Source organism: Pyrus communis, chromosome 12 (genome assembly GCF_963583255.1).
Source record: "Pyrus communis chromosome 12, drPyrComm1.1, whole genome shotgun sequence".
Classification (NCBI taxonomy): Eukaryota; Viridiplantae; Streptophyta; class Magnoliopsida; order Rosales; family Rosaceae; genus Pyrus; species Pyrus communis.
Genome location: NC_084814.1, coordinates 15,212,048 through 15,225,736, shown reverse-complemented (window position 1 = coordinate 15,225,736; position 13,689 = coordinate 15,212,048). Strand labels below are relative to the sequence as shown.

At 39.3% G+C, this 13,689-nt stretch overlaps 1 protein-coding gene across 1 annotated transcript; it reads left to right on the top strand.

The window, feature by feature from the left end:
• The first annotated feature begins 9,061 nt into the window (after positions 1-9,061).
• Positions 9,062-11,191, top strand: LOC137710608 (5-amino-6-(5-phospho-D-ribitylamino)uracil phosphatase, chloroplastic). Its single transcript, XM_068449677.1, has one exon. It carries the CDS (start codon positions 9,840-9,842, stop codon positions 10,974-10,976), a length of 1,137 nt encoding a protein of 378 aa, XP_068305778.1. The 5' UTR covers positions 9,062-9,839; the 3' UTR covers positions 10,977-11,191.
• Positions 11,192-13,689: the final 2,498 nt, after the last annotated feature.

Genomic DNA, 13,689 nt, shown 5'->3' with positions numbered 1-13,689 from the left:
TTCCTGCACCACTGCTCTTGTAATGCACAGACCACTAAAATCCTGGGCATGAGGCCTAGGTCTATCCACTAGCCTATAGGTAGGAGGCTTAGGTCCACAAAGAAGTAGACCGAGCCCAAGAGCCCCAAACCACTGCAACCCAAGCCACAGCAGCTAGAGCCCAGCCAGCAGCCCAAGCCGTAGTAGCCCAGGCCTAGCTCGCTGCCAAGGTAGCTTGAGCCCACTTGGCTACCAACCAAGCCCAAACCGATGAGGAACAAGCACCCACCCAATGCCCAGTGCAGACCTAAGGCCAGATGCCACATGCGCGAGCCCAACGTGCCTACATGCATGGCCTAGCCACCCAACGAGGTTGGCCTACCTTGCGACCCGCTCTACCGACCTGGCCGGCAGTCTAATCCAATTCAAGACCACCGATCTCGCGATCAACCTAGGGTTATTTTCACCTCACTTTTCTACAAGAATGCCGGCTTTGGGCTTAAGCTTTGTACATGCAGTCCACTAAACTTCCACCACACATGGAGACGCCTATCATCCAGATTCTTCCAATCTAAATGGCGAGCACCACCTGCCCCAACAGTTCACCAATTTGACAAGCGCCCTTGCGTAGTAGACCACCTTGGTAAACCAGCTCCTTGAGCAGATCGAGAAGCAGTGCTCCCCCGACGAGGTGTCCCGAAGCAGTATGAGGGCAGAAAAATATGACTCATTTCAGCGACATTCCAACAACACATCCCGCCACGAACCGTTCGTTCAGGTATTGTGAACTCTCGTTTAGGCCTTCAAGAAAACATTTTCTTTAGCCTCAATGCATAGAGAAGCGTTCATTCCCGACTCGGCTAATGGATCAGTGTGCATTCGAGGTTGGGTCCATACTCTGATGAACACTCAGGACATTCCAAGCGAAACGTCCACATGAGGCTAGGTCTACAAAGAAAACCCCTTGTGAGGCACCAGAGTAGGCAGCCCCATGGTAGACCAAAGAAAGCGCGGGAGCAACCCAGCTCAAGTTCTACTAGGAGCTCTCGCCAAGCGCGACGACGGGCATCACAGAATGAACCACGTGCACTGCAACCGCGACATAGACGATCAGGACATGCCAAATACCAACATGGACCAGCATGTGAACATTAGGGGCAGCCGGAGGCTTCGCTGTCCCACCAGGCGTAAATCCAGGAGTAAGTACAAAGGCTCGTGGCAGAGCAGCAGCATGGATTCCATCGCATTGATACTACTGGTAATGCCCCTCGTAATGATGTCGCCAACATGAGCAGGTCACCGTTTACAGACAAGATTGAGCAGACGGAGCCATCACGGAAGTTTAGGCCGCCACATTTCACTTTGTTCAAAGGAGATGAAGATTCGGACATACACTTAATGCACTACTGAAGCACCATGACCTTCTATTGCAGCAATGATGTTTTCATGTGCAAAATCTTTGCCACGATGCTTTAGGGCGAGGCGCAAAAATGGTTTCACAACCTGCCACCACGTTTAATCTAGAACTTCAGCGAACTTTCCTTAGTTTTCACTAAGGAATATTCGTCCTACTGCTCGATCTAGAAGAAGTCTGACCACCTATTCAGAATGAAGAAGAACCCGAGGAAGACATTCCGCACTTACGTCAAGAAGTTCTAGGCGGAAAAGGCGAAGATTGTTAGATGCGATGATAGCATTGCATGCTTAACCTTCCGAAAGGGACTCCTAGTAGATCACCCACTTTTTAAAGAGCTGATAATGGGCGAGAATTTGACCCTAGTAAATTTTTATGCTTTGGCAGAAAAGAGCTCCTAGAAGCCTCCTAAGCAGTCGCATAAAGACGTAGAGCCAACTCAGAAAAAAGCAGGCGATAAACCGCTCAATAACAAAAACAAGCCAGAAGACAGATATATAGACCGATCCCTGGTGAAGGGAGGTTCGGCACCTAAGACGTACACCAAGTTCTTAATCCCAATCAACCAAATCCTTCAAGACCTTAAAGATAAGTCATGGTTTAAAATGTCGCAACCTATGAAGGAAGACACCTTCAAGATGAACCAGACGAAATACAATGCATTCCACAGAGATCCAAGGCATGCAACCAACGACTGCACCATATGGATGAAATACTTTGAGAAGTTTGTGAAGGAAGGCAAATGCGACCAGTATGTCGATAGGCTAGTTAAGACTATCTAAATCAACGACATCTTTGCCGAATCCGAGCATTTGAGGGCCACCAACAGTTCCCAGAAGAGGAAGATCCAGCAGGCGAGATCAGTCTTTCAAGTTCATGTCATAGATGCTGTACTTGGACCAATTATCAGCTTCACCGAGCAGGATGCTGAGGGAGTAAACTTTCCCCACAATGACGCCTTGGCGATTTCTATTTAACTGGCCCATGCCATCGTTGGCATGATTATGGTGGACAACAGCAGCTCAATCAATATCATACAACTACCAGTCATCCAGAAGATGGGCTTGGAGAGATCAAACACAAAGCAGAGGTCTTGACCGGATTCAACGGACTTACCTTAACTGCTATTGGCACAATCACTCTCTACGTAACCAGTCTTTCAATTGTCTCATCACAGGCCTTTATGATTGTCAGCGACTAATCTCCCCATAACGGAATATTGGTCTGACCTTAGCTAGTGAAGATTGGAGTTGTGACCTCGATCGAGTATCAGAAGATCTAATTTCACATATTGGGAGAAGCAGTCGGAGAGATCAAAGACGACCAGGCCATGTCTTGGTGGTGCACTTTACAAGTTCTCAAGGAGTCGAAGAAGAAGTCTTTCACCCCAACAGTAGCAGCTAAAGTGCAGAAAAATGATTCAACTTCCACCAAATAGCAAACACAGTAGGCGGGTCAGGAAGATGACGTCGAAGTGGACAATGCCCTAGCAGATCAATCAGGATGGAAACTCGAGGAGGACCCCAAGAAGGCTGCTAGGATTGACTCACATCTGAGCCCGACATAAAAGGAAAAACTCATGATTTTCCCTAAGAAAATCATGATGTTTTCGCATGGTCACCCTGTGACATACCTAGTATTGATCCAGCAATAGCCTGTTACACGCTGCACGTTAACCTCATTGCCAAACCTGTGATCCAGAAAAGTCGACAATTTGCACACGAGCAAGTAGCGATTATCGAGGCAGAGATCGACAAGTTACTGGAGCCCGAATTTATTGAGGAAGTGACGCACTTAGCATGGCTAGCCAACGTCGTGCTGGTGATGAAAAAAGAGAAGGGCAAATGAAGAGTACGCATGGATTTCACCAACCTTAATAAGGTGTGCCCTAAAGACAACTACCTGGTTCCCCAAATCAACTTGCTTGTTGATTCAACATTCGAGAATTAGCAGCTCATCTTTGTGGACGCGTACTCAAACTACAATCAGATTGCCATGTACGAGTCTGACAAGGAGAAAACTGCATTCATGATTAAGTGAGGCACATACTGCTACAAGGTCATGCCCTTTGGCCTCAATAATGCAGGAGTAACCTACCAACGACTCATAATCGCGATGTTCAAGAAGCAAATCGGAGTAACTATGGAAGTATACGTCAACGATATCGTGGTGAAAGGCAAGCAACAGTCAGACCACCTTGGCAACTTGGCAGAGACTTTTGACAACTTTCGAGAGTACAAAATAAACCTTAACCTAGCTAAGTGCACTTTTGGCATCTCCTAAGGCCGATTCCTAGGGTACCTTATAACCTAGCGAGGAATCGAGTCTTATCCAAGGAAAATTAGAGCAATCCTGAACATGAAGTTTCCCAAAACTCTGAAGGAGATCCAAAGTCTAACCGGACGAGTAGCTGCATTCAATCGTTTCCTCTCGCGATCCACCGACTAATGCAAGCTCTTCTTGCATTAGAAAGTTCAAGATCAAGTGAGAAAAGGCATTATTGAAATTGAGCATATCAGCACCCATGATATGGTGGCTAATCCACTAACCAAAGCCATACATGTTACAAGCATGTAACAAGCATGAGTTTGCATAGTTCAATAGATGAGTTTTGAATGTGGGAGTAAGGATATTATGCTTGCAATCCTTGTCGTTTCAAGTAATAGTGTGAATGTACTGAACTAATCATTTTGTTCATTATGTAAGTACAATATATATGTTTAAAGAATCTCACTACTTGAAGGTTAATTCTTACAAAGTTAACATGCTAAAGGAGATACCTTAATTGATGTATCTTAGGACCAAAGAAATGTGGGAAAGAATAAAGTGTACATTATGATTCTCTCAGTAATGTAATGTTTCCCTGATGTTTATACTTACACTTTAATGCAATCTGATAGTGGTCTTGGTGAACTGATGCAGATACTGATATCAAGTTTCCAAGATCCATCTACTACACTGAACTAGTAAGTACTAGGTAAAGGCTCTACAAATTATAACTCAATGATCATACTTACTTATGATATTACAATATTGGCTTAATATTTGATCTCACTTATGTGGGAGAATGTAAGAAACTTGATGTGAGTTTCATCAAACATATAACGAGTATAATGTTATAAGCTGAGTGAGTTATATGTCGAGTATAGCTTAACTGATGCACTAATGCAGTTTATGGACTTAAAATGTTGGAGCGAAACCTAATGAGATTCAAACTGATTTGAATTGAATAGTTACATTGAAGTTGTAACTGTTGGTAACTCATTTTTTAATGGGAGGAATGAACTACTACAAGTGTGTGTGTGTGTGTGTGGATATAGTGATATGGTCCATTTTCTCGGTGTGAAAACTCCTTTCTCTTTTTTTAATAGGAGGAAGGAACTACTACAAGTGTGTGTGTGTGTGTGTGTGTGGATATAGTGATATGGTCCATTTTCTCGGTGTGAAAACTCCTTTCTCTTTTTTTAATAGGAGGAAGGAACTACTACAATTGTGTATGTGTGTGTGTGTGTGTGTGGATATAGTGATATGGTCCATTCTCTCGATGTGAAAAACATTACCACTTCAGATTTTGACATGTACTTGTCCCATTGAGAGTTTGGTAATACTATTGATTACACAAGATAGAAAAAGATTATATTGCTGCAGTGATCTCTATGGCGTCGAATGCTGGTTAGTTTAACTGTCAAGCATTACTGTCCGTAGGGTTAGTGCATGTGTATTTATTACCCATGCACATATTAGGGTTTCTGTCTCCAGTTTAGTATACAAGATTTGATGGTTACGATATTATAAATTCAACAGGCAACAATCCTCAAGGTTAAATAGTCCCTAAGAGGTATTTTCTTGAGGCTCTAGTTAAGCCGAACGCCTCCTAATGCAACATTTGTACTACTTGGAGAATCATTGAATTAGGCCTATGTTGGCAGGTTGGTAATACGCAATCAATTATCAATAACGATCCATGGATTCTTACTCCATCACTGTTCCGTCCTTTCTCCCTTATGCCTTTGGGTTGTAATCCTACTACGGTCAGTGATCATATCAACCCCACCACCAAATCTTGAAGAATTGATCTTTTAGAATCTTTCTTCTCTGTCATGGAAGTGGATACGACTCGATTTATCCCCCTGAATATTCACTCCCCCTTCCCCCATTCGTTGGTGTGGCACTTTGAAAAGAAGGGTACTTTCTCTGTTCGTAGTGCTTACCATTTGGCACGCGAGAGAATTCAACCTTCAAATGGTGAGGCATTTTTCTCATCCATGCCCAACCTTATTGGTAAATTTTGGGACATATTATGGAACGCTAATGTCCCTCCCAAAGTAAAAACCTATGCTTGGAGAACTTGTAACAATTATGCCCCTACTCGGTCCAATCTTGGATATAGGCACATCACTTCCAACCTGCAGTGCGTCTTGTGCAACCACCCAAACGAACCCACGTTGCATCTGCTGAAGGAAACCCATATGCTAAATGTGCATGGCTCTCGTTCCCCCTAGACATCCCTCTAAAAGGTCTCACCTCTCCCTCCCCGTTAGCATGGGCCATGGATACTGCTGAGAACATCCCCTCGAGTAGTTTCAATGTTTTCTCATGATATATTGAATGATATGGGGAGCTCGAAACTCGAAACTTTGGACCGAAACCTATGAGGCCCCGGATGTAACTGTGGTCCAAAGTCTCCATTGGTGGCATGACTTTGTCCATATCTCCTTTGCCATTTCTTAGACAGCACGATACCCTCCCTTTCCACCAAAATGGTTTTGCCCCTCCCTCAGACAAACTGAAAATAAACATTGACGGAGCATGGATTATGGCCAATAATCTAGGTGGCTTCATCAGGGGAATTGTTCGTGATGAAATGAGCTGTTTCTTGGCTACAAAATGTGGCCACTTTGTTAATGTCTTCTCTCTGGTGACAAGTAGAGAAGGTATGGTCTGGACATTATGTAAGGGGTCAAAACATTGTATTTGAATTCAACTCACTTCAGATTGTGGAGGCTTGAAAGATCCTTCCACCAACTTGTCCCCAATTGGCCAGCTTGTTGAAGATATCAAGGCTCTTCTCTTTTTAATCATTGAAGCTTCATTCACCCATACACGTCGCCAAACCAACGGTGTTATTCATCGGCTTGCTCAAATTGGTGTTCCATCTAGTCAATCTCGCGAATGGTTTAACTCCCCCCACCCCAAAAAAAAAAAAAAGTATAATTGTTGATTTACTTGTTGAGGACACTGTATTGCCTTAGTTGACTTCTTGTAGTACTTTTGGAATCATTCAATCTACTATCGTTTCATTTAAATAAATAAAAAAATACAACTTTTAATTTTATAAAAATAAAAAACTAAAAATTAATGTGTTATCAAACGGATCCTAAAAATAGTTAAGCTCGTCCAAAATTTGACTTTACAAGAACCCGCAATTTAACACTTCTTAACTCTAGTTCTCTCCTGCACGAAAGAGTTGAACTTCAACCTTGCCTCTATTTTTTACAAAACTTTGATAAGGTCTGACCAAATTAAACTATTCCAAAACTAAAAATAATTATTTGCCAACGAAAAAATCGTGAAACAATTGTTTAAAAATTCAACTAACATGAGGGAGGGTAGTTGTTCCTTGTGGAATGTCAATGTTGAACGAAGCAATAAGAGGTATTGTTGACTGCTCCATTTGATGGTGAGAATGAAGTAATCTGCTCCCATTGTTTCTATCACTCCCAAATCCTTCTCATTCCTTTCCGTCGATCACTTCCCCGATTGGATTTGGATGGCAGCCTATTTACAATTTTATGTTTATTATTCAATTGGTGATGATGGGATGGTAAAGTCATTTTGCATATAAAAATTAGGTGGCTATGAAGCCTAGGACTAATACTTATATTTAAAACTGATCATCTGTGAGAAAGTCATTACAATTGAATGAATATATTTTCTAGGAACACCAGTCTACTTGATTTCTTACGTGTAAGGAATCATGTTATCTTTATATGACGACGTAAAATAATTTTATCATACATAAGTTGTAATTCGATATGTTCAATCTCTTTTATCATCTTTTAAAGAGCATAGATTTAAATATTGATTAGTCATTCATATGAATCAAACAAGTTAACAGTTAATAATAAAGATATAATTTCTTAGTTCTTATATAACCCTAAATTTGTTCGACACATATAGATGACTAAACAAGCTGGAAATTAAATAAATTTGTGTAGAGATGATGTTTAGTTTATGATAAAAAAGGTGAAACTATTAGAATTAATTATGACGACGTTTGTACATTAAAATGATTTCCCATCATTATGTTTTCAAGTAACATACACCAGTGTCAAATGTAAAACAATTGGCAAGATAAATAATTTCATATATTATTCGCGATAAAGATACAATAGAATTTGGGTAATGTTATCCATACACCTTTTTTTACCTCTCACATACTCCTGTTAATTTCTGTCATTTGATCATTTTCAATTCATTCGATATGACGGTTAAAAATTAAGAAGTGTGTACAAAAGATAAAAGAAGTGAGTGAATAACACATTACCGTATGATTTTGGGTGCCCTAGGTTGATAATATTGCACACTGCATGATTAGTTAGTGCAAATCAAAGCTTTCTATAATGATGAACTGGTTATATATAATTTCATGTGTCTTAGTGTCCAAAACAAGCAACATTGAGGCACTAATTATGGTAATTAGTGAGGAAAGAATTTGTACAATTAAAGCATATACGTCACCCTTTATGCAATGAGAAAAAGACTTGTTGGCTACATATGGAAAATGAGGCACACTTCATGAGAAAAGACTTGTTGCCTACTTATGGAAAGTGTCTACATGCATACATGAACAATAAATCATCTACTGTTCTTAACATTACCTGTAGAAAATTATTCTAGAGAAAACTTTATATAATTTCAATTTGTTGAGCTAATATGTCACTTAGTATTATGGTTTAGTGATATTCTTCATTTGTAAGTAAGAGATCTTATGTTTGATTCTCGTCAAAGACAAATTTGAATCACATTATTACTATCTCATACTAAAGCTAAGCTCACCTCCTTCGGTATAATATCATTTGTTCAAAAAAAAAAAATTTAGCTATTATTAGCAATAGTCTAGTTTTTTAAAATAAGTCTAGTCCCTTAAATTTAAGTATATTTTATTATCAATAATGATCTCTTTAATGATAAAATTTATTATGAAAATTAGTTCAATAATTAAATGATCTAATATCTAAATGATTTTTTACAAAAATAATTTTTACAAAGTAAGTAATAATATGAATGATCTCAACTCAATCATAAACATGAAGTTCCGCAAATTAACCACATAGTAAATAGAGAAAAAAAAAACTTCTCATCGAATGAGAAGTCAAATTAATTCCTTACCAAAAGGATCATTCAAATTCCCAATTTACCACCGCACGTGTCCGCACGTGTAAAGTCATGCTCATGCCTTCAACTTCTGCATGCCACAAATATCGCTTACGGAAAAGAAAAAGTATACCGACTAAGAAAAAGTTTCCAGACCAAATCACCGACACGTGTCCATAAGCCAGTTGGTTTTCACCGCTCTCTCTCTCTCCGAGCACAATTTATAAGCCACAGAAAACCCTCCTCGGGAAGAAAGGCAATAAAGGGAGAGATTCATCCAATCCGTTTTCCCAACAATTTCTCTCTCTCTCTCTCTCTCTCTCTCTCTCTCTCTCTCTCTCTCTCCCCCATATCTGTGGCATCTTCAGACCTCCAATCCTTCATCCAACCCTTTTGGTCCTTCCCCAGGTTTTACTTTTAATATTCTATAGTCTTCACATAATATTCCAATTGTGATATACCAAAGTCCGTGTCTTTGTATATACATGTATCTAGTTTGTGCCTGGTTGGGTTGGTTTGTGAGGGAAATCTGATTAATTTTAGAGGTTATGAGGCTTGTATTTTGGCTGGAATTTGGGGGGGTTGTGCTGAATTGCTGTGTATATTCTGTATATTTTTAATCTCCTTTTTTCCCCTTTGTTTTCAACTTTTTTACTTTCTGGGGTTGGATTTTTAATAGATTTTAAGCTGTGGATGTCGTTAATTTGGGGATTTAGGTTGATGGGTCTGATGGGTTATGCTTAGTTTTTGCTTCAAGGGATTGTTTTTATATGGTTCTTTGACAACATAGTTAGGTTTGGTAAAGCATAATTAGGACTCAGTTTTTAGCAAAATTATGGGGTACTTAACCAGATGTGTATAGGGTAGACTGAAATTTGAGTGGATTTGCAGAGGGAGGTTGGATTATATTTCTAAATCCTCTGTTGGAAAAGGATTTATTGGTGTAAATTAACTCGATTTCGGGTTTAACTGTCGGAAGTCAACTGAAACTTCAAAGGTTTGTTGAATAAGGATAATCTGTGAAGTTAAACAAGTTTAGCTTGGTTGAGGTATTGTCACTGTATAGATAATGGCTGAATCAGTCGCTTCGACATCTCTTCTTGGACATCGACCTCTGTATACGGGAGCCTTCTTGAAGAATTTCTCCAACAAGAGGAGATTTTCAGATAACTGTCGATTTCCTCTAGCAGAAATTCTTGGTAGAAGGGTTGTTATGGCCCCTCATTTGCCTCGATTGAGAGTGGATCAGTCAAAGAATTCATCAATCAAGGCCCTTGCAATGGAACTAGCGAAGGAGACGTATTCATTCAAGGAGGATAAAATTCCCCAGAGGTGGAATTATCCTGCTGATACCAGTGTAGATCGAAAACCTGGGTTGTGGCCACCGGAGAATAGAGCAGATAACTCTTCACTGCACAATCCCTTGCTTCGGCAAGAGCGGATGGGGAGTGGTTGGCTAGTTGCCATATTCGAGTGGGAAGGAGTTCTAATTGAAGACAATACTGATCTTGAGAAGCAAGCCTGGCTAGTTCTTTCTCAAGAAGAAGGAAAATCTCCTCCCCCAGCTTTCATGCTTAGAAGAATTGAAGGTATGAAGAATGAACAGGCAATGTCTGAGGTTCTCTGTTGGTCGAGAGACCCAGCACAGTTGAGAAGAATGGCTGCTCGAAAGGAAGACATATACCAAGCTTTGCAGGGTGGAATATACCGATTCCGAGCCGGGTCAAGAGAGTTTGTGAATGTCTTGATGCATTACAAGATACCAATGGCACTGGTCTCTACACGCCCTCGAAAAACTCTTGAGGCTGCAATGGGATCCATTGGTATTGAAGAATATTTCAGTGTGATGGTAGCTGCAGAAGATGTTCAAAGGGGAAAACCTGATCCAGAAATGTTTGAGTACGCGGCACAACTTCTGAAGTTCATACCTGAGCGGTGCATTGTGTTTGGGAACTCAAATCAAACAGTTGAGGCTGCCCACGATGCCCGGATGAAGTGTGTGGCTGTTGCCAGTAAGCATCCTGTATATGAGCTTGCGGCTGCCGACTTGGTGGTTAGGCGCCTGGACGAGCTATCTGTTGTTGATTTGAAGAATCTTGCAGATATTGAGTCTGAATTCGGGTCTGGAGAGCCAGAGTTGGAAATGGAAGAAGAGGAGGATCCGTCGCCATCAACCAGTGTAACATTCGATGACAATTTCTGGTAACCCTGTAAAATGTATATATGTTTATTTGTCATTTGATTCTTGATGTAGTTTTATATCGACGATGCTGTGTATAAGAAAAAAAAGGGAAAACAAGTGAAAGGGGAAAAAGATTTCGGGTAGTTTGCATTGGACTACCTTCCTTAATGTTATCATGTATCAATGTATGTATTTACTGTACTATATATATATATATATATATATGTATATGATTAGCACTTGTAATATGTATTTGGCAGTGCTTCTGCAACAATTTCTTTTGCTTTTGTGATTGAAATTGTTTATCTTTTAGACAATTAGATTGTAATAGATGAATGGGAACTTGATTTGCGTGAAGTTTAAAAAACTTGGAGCCTTTAGAGGAAAGTGTTAAAAGAGTGTGAGGACATAAATCAAGTTTAGAAGGTACAAAGCTTCCTAGGACATAAATCTATTTCTCCCATAAACTTTAGAAGGTACAAAGCTGCCTAGGATTGGATTTGATTGAACAACTCCCTATAATTCAAGCTTCCTTTCTAAGTAGCCTCATCTCATCTTCTATCTTCAAGTCGCGTGAGTTTATTTCATTCTTCCTTTAGTGTACCTTGAATATAACGAGTTATTCAATCAAATCTGAAAAACCAAACGAGCCCAAAGGTGGTTTAAGTCTTTATGAAAACTTTGCACAAGGAGAACTTTGTATGGAATGCATTTTTAGATTTAGTGAGAGAAGAAAGTAGATGCCTTCAAAGAAATGGAGTGGATCGTGGTGCAAATTGGAGATTATAATTTGGATGCCCGTGTTGGGATTTTTTTGGTAAAACTTTATTTTTATTCCCAACCAGCCGAAACATATATACAGGCTAATTATAGGCCAGAAGTAAACATATGAACAAACAAAAGATGGACCAAAAACAAAATAAAACACAAAATGAGCCGATCAACAGATAGGCCCAAGACCAAAACTACACAATAGAATCTGGAAACCTATATTGAATTCTCTGCCTCCACTGTTCCACATGATGCATCCAATTCCTCTTCCACTGCCAAGCATCGCCTCATCGATTGCATCTTCCCACTTCAATCCACTCCTCGAGCACAGTAAAACTAGAATAGCTAGCAATTAAACGAGAAAAGCCAACTATCAAAATTAAGCTTGTGGAAACCCACGAGCGACACTACCCGTAAAGGTAGACAACATAGAGAAGGCAGTGGTATTGGAAATACATGAGTAGAACTCTACACACGATCTCAACAGATTGCATGGCTAAGGAATGAGCTAGGAGAAGGGATATCCACAAGAGTAGAGAAACGGTATAGATTGGTAAGAGATTTAGGGGTAAAAATAGTAGAAACCAAGAAAAGAAGAGGAAGAAAGAAAGGGGGAAAAGGCGGCCAGGTAGAGGAACGGTATAGATCGGTAAAGAGATTTAGGGGAAAAAATAGTAGAAACCAAGAAAAAAAGAGGAAGAAATAAAGGGGGAAAAGGCAACCGTCCCTGACCGGAGCTAGGGTTGTTGCCACCAAATTTTATCAAGTTTAAAAGCCTCACATTAAAAGTGAGAAGAACTCTCAACACTGGGAGAAAGACTCACTCGGAGAGAACGGTTTGAGCCCGCTGCCAATTTGAGTCAGGTACATAGTCGCTGGTGTTGGGATTTGAATGCCCCCATATTAGTGTCGTTACTCTAGGTTGAATGTAAGATACTAATACCACCTGAAATATTAGCCTTGTGCATAAAATAAATTAATAAATAAATAAAAAGTATTTTTTGAGGTGATTTTCAATTGGCTCTCTCTCAAGTCGCATCTCAAGGTTTTGAAATTATATCAACTTGTACCGTTTTCATGTACTATAAGTAGTGTTTAAAATGTTGGTCTCGGTAGAAATATCAATATGCAAATTTATGGATATATTGAATATCGATATCAATATCGGTTGCTTTTGATTGAAATGATGGAAATTTAAAATGAAACTTTATGGATTGTCAAACATTAGTTTGATGAAATATAGGAGTTTTTCCGATATTGAACAAATGTGTCAAAAATATTGACAAGATTTTTAGCCTAAACTTAAGAGTTTCTCCCATATGAGATGAAGTTAGACTTTATCCCCTATTTCCATATCTTTCTCTGTTTTTTGTCGAAGAATTTTTAAATACTGACCATAAGTGCCACCTATAATTATGTTTGATGACTATTTTATCTTTTTCTATTTATTTAATGCGTTAGGATCAACGATAAATATTTTTAAACTTTTTTTTAGCCATTAAATTTTATAACATCCAACGGTCATGATTAAGTAGTGTGATATGGAGGCTATTAAATATAGTAAAACTAATGAAAAATGTTTGAAAACTTTGAGTTTTAACGATAAGGACAAAATAAAAGGTAAAGTGAATAGTACCAGAATTGACTTTTTAATGTAAAAATATGATTTTTCGTTAAAGTGAACAGTACCGTGAGCTTTTCGTTAAAGTTCCCTATTAAATATTAATTGACATGGATTATAATTAATAAAAAATAAATAAAGATTAAAACTTAAAGATATAAAACTGAGAGGTATTAAGAAAATAAATAAAAGACTGTGAACTCATGCTGTGGAGGGAGAGAGGATGACATCCATTGCTTTGCAAAATTGCTCACGAACATAAACGCGAGTGAGAATTGAATGCATTTTACAACTCATGCTTTGGCTAGCTTTATGCGATCAAAGAGAAAATTATATATTTGATGG